The 6,735-nt window shown below is 36.0% G+C and overlaps 1 protein-coding gene across 2 annotated transcripts in view; it reads right to left on the bottom strand.

Annotated features, from left to right (window-relative positions):
- Positions 1 to 184: 184 nt before the first annotated feature.
- Positions 185 to 6,735, bottom strand: part of LOC106460587 (lipid storage droplets surface-binding protein 2-like) — a 34,801-nt gene continuing 28,250 nt past the window's right edge. The window contains exons 9-10 of one of the 2 annotated variants that reach the window (XM_013920306.2): positions 2,022 to 2,118; positions 185 to 432 (exon numbers count right to left, since the gene is read on the bottom strand). In XM_013920306.2, coding sequence (XP_013775760.1) covers positions 2,038 to 2,118 — 81 coding nt within the window. In that variant the 3' untranslated portion in view covers positions 185 to 432; positions 2,022 to 2,037. Of the gene's footprint in view, positions 433 to 1,752; positions 2,119 to 6,735 lie in introns of those variants that run through there. The other variant, XM_013920305.2, reaches the window with a different exon arrangement.

Here is a 6,735-nt window from a genome sequence, read left to right as displayed (position 1 = left end):
ATATACCAAACAGATTTGAAAGTTACATTTTTTAGTTCTCTTACGTCTGCTATTATTTTTGTTTGAGAGAAGTGACTGATATTTAATTTTATTACATGTAAACAAGTTCAGAAGTTTCAGCAATATATTAATATCATTCACATGATGGACATGTAACGCTGTGGGAAGCGGTTTTATTTATTTACCTATGTAATTTTCAATACAAAGTACTTCATCGTTAAATCTCAGTAACAAGTGCTTCACTTCACAACTATAGAGGTCCTAGCTAATAACCAGATTACATCCAGTTAGATTCAAGTTCTCTACCAGAAGAGATTCAGTAGTTTTCAGTTCAACCCAATTCAAAACCAAATGACATCCAATATCTTCCACTTAAAACCCAATTCATAGTCAGATGACATCCAGTAGTTTCCAGTTGAACCCAATTCATAACTAGATGACATCAAACAAAAGATAGAAATCATTAACTTACTGTATGACAACATATATAGTGGAATGTTGATGGGCAATATTACTACACAAATATGTGATCCAACACCTCAAACAGGAATTTTAAATGCAATAATTCATATGTATATCAGCTGCAATGAATAGAAGAAAATATAAAGACCACACCTGTACCAGCCTTGGTGAATGGGTTAATACTGAATGGAATTTGATCATAGTTAGTGCAGTAGAGAATGAACAACTAAAGGTGATGATTGGTACTCTACAATTAATACTGAACCAGGAGAATTCAGCAATGCTAAGCTTATTTCATTTTTGAAATACTTTATGTAAAAAAACATCAAACCAATTGTCTCAAGATGATGACAAGTATAATCCATTACCACTGAGAACAGGGTGGCAGTAACAAACATTCACTTTTTTTTTAGATATCTAATTCATTTGGTTGTTGTTAAGCACAAAGCTACACAATGGGCAATTTGTGCTGTGCTCATCAATGGGTACCAAAACTTGATGTTTACCATTGTAAGCCTGCAGACTTACCACTGAGCCTCTGGGGAGGATTTAATTCATGACCAATAACTACAGGGTAGTAGTAAAATACATATTTTCTATACATAAAATCATACATTATGAAGTAACTTTTTATGAATTACTTGTTACAAGACACATTGAAGTTTACAATATCTTATCAACAGCATTCAATCAACATCTTTCTCCTTGTGTAATAGACTGTTACAATATAATATTTATTACTGGTTAATGCTGTACAAAAATATTTTTCCAATTGTTTAGATACTGACTGAATTTCTGTGTTGTTGTTTTTTGTTTTTTTTTCAGATTAATTCAAATAGATATTTCTTTACATAAAGGTTATGAATGGTATGACTAGAATTAGGAAAAATTTTATGATCACACAATAAAATCACTAAACATGCATACATTTTATTGAAAATAATTTCTCCATCAAAGAACTGGCTATAAAAAAACATAAATACTATATTCATGAAATGATACTAGAAAAAGGTCAAAGGCTGAAATTAAACACCTTCGCTTATGAGCTATAGATTACAAGAAAATAAAATAACCCGACTAAAATCATATAAATAAAACATTATCTACTAATGGCAGTTTTTCTTCTACTAGCCATACAAATAAGTTAAAAAGTATTTCTACAATTAAGTGATTTTAAGGTGTTAAAATTTCTATTTATCAAAATAGAACATAAATAAAGTTTAGTATACACTAAATCACAATAGAGCAAAAGAACAAATTTAATCACCAACTTTTTCATTTACTTTCATGTTTTTTTTTTCAATAAATTCAGGGCAACTGACAAACTGACTAGAAAAGTTAGTTCAGAAATTAAGAAATGCCACAAATCAAAGTTTCAGATTTAAGTTGAAGGTTTTATATTTCTAAATTTTATTAAACATCTTTTACTTGCAGAACAGGAAGCATAAATGGCATCCTGATTTGGACACACTCTACAAACTGAACTCTTCCTTGATTAAAAAAAACTTTTAAAAGAATAATTGTTTACTTCCAATCTTCATAAATACAAGAATAAGTACCAGACAGTGGGTTATATTATTCAGGGTATCTGAAGAGTTCATCTTCAAGATTTAAATCTGCATCAAGGTAGAAATCTGCACCAATCACATCTGGAATCTGTAAAAACAATTTTCACTGTGATAATGATGATGATAATGAACAGAAAATATCACCTGTTTCCTAACTAATACCTTCTGATAAAGAAAATGAATTCTAGTCTTCTACTTCCAAGTGAAAAACAATAAATGCTGAAAGACACTTACTAAATCAGTGGAAAAGTTAAGTCTCAGAAAGATACAAGAAAAAGGTAGACTAGGCATTTAACAAAGGAAACTAGCAGCTAATAACTATGAGTATACTATTATTGAAAGTTACAAGAATAGACTCAAAATACAATATATATATATACAGAGTAACATAGTGTGCACCTAAATACTCATAACTTTGTCTCTAACCATAACAGTGTGTAGTGTATGCTTAAGAATTTCTCCACTATACGGTAAAACCATATACTTAAAAATTGACATATTTATCTTCCTCTAAAAACTTGACACTTCTATTTTTCTCATTCATATCAGGGTGTGAAATATTAAAAGATAATTACTTGTCCAGGGGGGTAAACACATGATTATTTACTTGTCCTTGGGTAGAAAACACTTGCCCAAATTTTTTGAAAATAAATAGTCATTAAAACTGTATTACTGCAGCTTTAATCATCATTTCTCTTTAAAAATGTTAAATCTACTAGATATATATGCATTGCCTCTGAAAGTCAATAAAATACATGACAAAAATGTTAACACTTGTTCTGATCTCTAATTCTGGCAAACATGAAATAAATGCAGACATAAATGATTTGACATGCAGTGTCAAGATCAAAACAACAAACGGTTTTCTGACTAGTGTAGCAAACTAGAGTAGACTAGTATGGTAAGTACTTCAATTTTTAAATTATTATAATAATGTAATCTGAAATTCAAACCAAATTTATAAACTAGGTGTCTATTCTTAAAATGCTAATAGACAGTCTAACTAAACAGCATTTTATATATGTAAGAATGACCTTTAAACACAGTTTTCAACTGACATAGTCTGGAATCTTCCAATTTCGTAAGTCACTTCTCAGTCTAAATTAACAACACTTTCACTACTCATGAAGTGATACAGTCACTGACCCTGACCCTGCATGCCCATCTACATGCCAATGGACAGGATCACAATCTAACCAATGCTTCAATGCAGGTAATGCATTGAATTATTTCAGAGCAGTATCATTCAGATTAATTTCCATGATGGCATTCAATGTCTTCTGTGGTAGTTTGTTACGTTTAGTCTTTCTCAATGCTCATGTTGAAAACCCATCTCAACACCAGTTGTGCTGATTGAAATGGCCATCATTATCTCAAGAACATGTAAAATGTTGGCAAATTGAGCAGGCTTTCCTCTGAATAATTCACCATACAATTGGAGTTGAGATGAAATTCTCATTTCTGATACATATAACTTGAAGGACAACCATCCCTCAAAGATAGCTTCCCTCTGTTCCTCCCCAAAAAGTGTAGTAAAGTTGTCTAGTTTCCTCAGTTCCATTGTTCAATAACTCCAGAGTGTCACGTGCTGAAGTGCAACAATTCAGCAATATTACCAAATGGTGGCCTCTGTAATTTCCCAAATCTCTCATCAATACAGACCATAGCTCTATCAATTGTTTTAGTACACAGAGGTTCACAGTCCGTTTCCTCCAATTTTCGTTTGAATTTTAAGTCTTTGAACTTCCCATCCAGGTGTTTCTTCAAGAAAGTCTTCAGACTAGGACCTGGCTTGGATTTAAAGCTTACCAGCTTAAGCAAAGTAGCTGTCAATTACAGGGTCACTTCAGTGATTTATTCAGCTTGAAATGCTTGTGACATGGTACTGACATTAGCATTATAATCAGGTTGTGATATATATACAGTGGATTACAAGTGTGGTGGTACATTATCACATGCTAAGACCTGCACTCCTGATTTGTAGCCCATGTTAACATTTACACCGTCAAGATTCAAGTCAATCTATTTTTGAGACATAATGATCAAGACTTATTCCAATGCAAGATAGAGCAGTTTTTATGCCTACATACACACTTTGACTACTAGAGGAATCAACAGCAACAAACTATGCTAATTTAATGACTGGTGCACAAAACAAACATACACAACTTCCTGCACAATTATTGCAGCATCTGTGGAACCATCAGTAAGTACACAGAAATATTTAGCAGCTGGAACTTGTTCCACAATTTCTGACTTAAGTTAACATTCTCCTACATACTTACCTCCTCTCAAAAATAAGCTTTTACTATTACTGCCCTCTATGAGCACAAATTTTCAGTGCACACCTCTAGCCTTCCACCTCCCACTTCTGCATATGCACAAGCAAATGATCATGCATCTACTCTCCACCATTAGGAACATGACACCACTCCTATAATAACAAGTGTCCTCTTCATATATGTACTCGTTAATCACTTTTAAATTGGTCAGAAGAACTACACCATATATCATCAGAAGTGAGGAGGCTGGGTGGGAAATGTAAGAAGAGGTAAGTATCTATCAGAAATACATTTTCAGTGTAGGAAAATGCTAACTTCCAATATGATATCTTACCTCCGCTCACAAAATAGCTAGAATCCCACATTGAATTGGTGAAGGGCTGATAAAAAAAAGATCCTTTTTTTTAGAAAGTGCCCAAAGAGAGGCCAGGAAGTGTTGAATCAAAAGAGAAAACATCATCCTCACCGGGAGACTGCACCACATCTGATCCAGGTATATTCTTCACTCTTTTATGACAGTGTCTAGAACATAGAAGGCAGAAAAACATGAAGGAATCCCAGAATATGTATGACTGATGAATGGGACTCCAAAGTGTCAAGTGGCTAGGATGTAACAGACCACAGTAGGAGTTCGATCTCATTCAACACAAGGCGGTATCTGCAATGGTACATCAGATCTCTTCACCTGAAAATGGGAATTGGTATGGAAGATAAGCTTCTGTGCTAAAATTCATCTCCCCTTACGTGCATTTCCAACACAACCAACACCAGATCTGTCAGGAACTGACATGCAGCAGGCAGTAGGAAGGAGGAAAGCTTCGTGGGGGGAGATGACATCTCCAGTCCAAAACCTGATGGCAATGGGTATGGTACTTCCAGTCCGTAGTAGGAGGAGGATATCTGGCCATACACAAGCAGGAAAACATGTACTGCATCCAGCTACAACCAACACAACATCCCCTGTGAATAAAACATCCAGCAGATGGTTGGAAGAGGAACCACAAACCCGGGGAGCATCTCCAGTTCAAAACCTGGTGGCAGTGGGCATGTGTCATCAAGTCTACGGTTGGAGTAGGGACACCGGCCAGCAAATATATGAGGACTTGTATAGCTGGACCATCTCCAATCAGCACCAGACCCAATGGAAAGAGGAATGTCTCAGCCTGGGTGGCAAACTGTAATAATAGATATATATATATATTCATAACATGGCAGAATGCTTCAACCAAAACCTGGCAGTATCTGAGATTGTATATATCAGGTCTGTGGTAGGAAGAGCATCATTCCATCAACACATGATACTAACCGTGACCGGGCCATCTCCAACCAAAATCAGACCCACAGAGAATGTACATCCAAAGAATGATAGGAAGGAGGAATGCCACGGTAGGAAAAAACAATTGGTCAGATATATATAGACAGAAATACAGCATAGTGCTACCACCAACACCTGGTGGCATCTGGAATTGTACATCAGGCCCATGGTAGGAAGTGCAATACACCAGTGACACCTGCAGAATGCCACCACCCTGCTCTCAACTGAGTGGTATGATTCATCACTCAGGATGACAGGCCTCCATGGTCCACCACCCCAGTGGCTAGGAACTGGTAAGTGGTGAGGACTCCCATACTCCACTAGAAGAAATGGGGGGGGGGGGGGTTAAAAACCCGAAAAGCAGAGCTACCACATTGCCAAAACATGGCAGCATCTGTAATTGTACATCAGGTCCACAGTAGGAAGAGTCTAAATACCACGGAGCATCAGAGATGAGTGTATGGTCCGGGACGAACATATTTATGGAGCAAAAAAGCCACTAGAGAGAACTACTAGCATTCCTATGGGACACTCTACCTCTGCGGTATGCATAACTCAAACCTGCAAAGTAAGTGTTTAGTCATAGATAATAATACAACAGAAACATACACCGACACCTGGTGGCATCTTGAGCTGTACATCAGGTCTGCAGTAGGAGGGGCTACAACATAATTGACATCGAGGATGATGGCAGTTTGGACAGTGCAGATTTTCAAAAAAAAGTATACCTATCAGCCACCACTTGCCACACAAGCAAAAGGCACCCAAAAACGTAAGAAAAGTTTGAAAAAAACAACCTTTCACAATACTAAAACGTGAAAATTTATATAAATAGTAAAGAAAAACTAAGTCAGTAGTATAGCAGAAAACAGTGACAAACCCATGAGAAAAACCAGCATGTTTGTACAGTACTACAGCCAATCGAGTAGTGATTAACAAGTGCAGATGTGAAGAGGGCACTAGTTATAGCAGGAATGGTGTTGTGCTCCTAATGGCAGAGAGCTGCTGCATGATCATTCGCATGTAAATAAGCAGAAGCTGTAGATGGAGGTGAAACAGGTTAGCACTCAGGTGAGTTTAATTGTTGGAGTTTCAATTAAAACCAACC

This window comes from Limulus polyphemus, unplaced genomic scaffold, assembly GCF_000517525.1.
Source record: "Limulus polyphemus unplaced genomic scaffold, Limulus_polyphemus-2.1.2 Scaffold800, whole genome shotgun sequence".
Lineage (NCBI taxonomy): Eukaryota > Metazoa > Arthropoda > Merostomata > Xiphosura > Limulidae > Limulus > Limulus polyphemus.
This window is presented reverse-complemented; position numbering and strand designations above follow the sequence as displayed.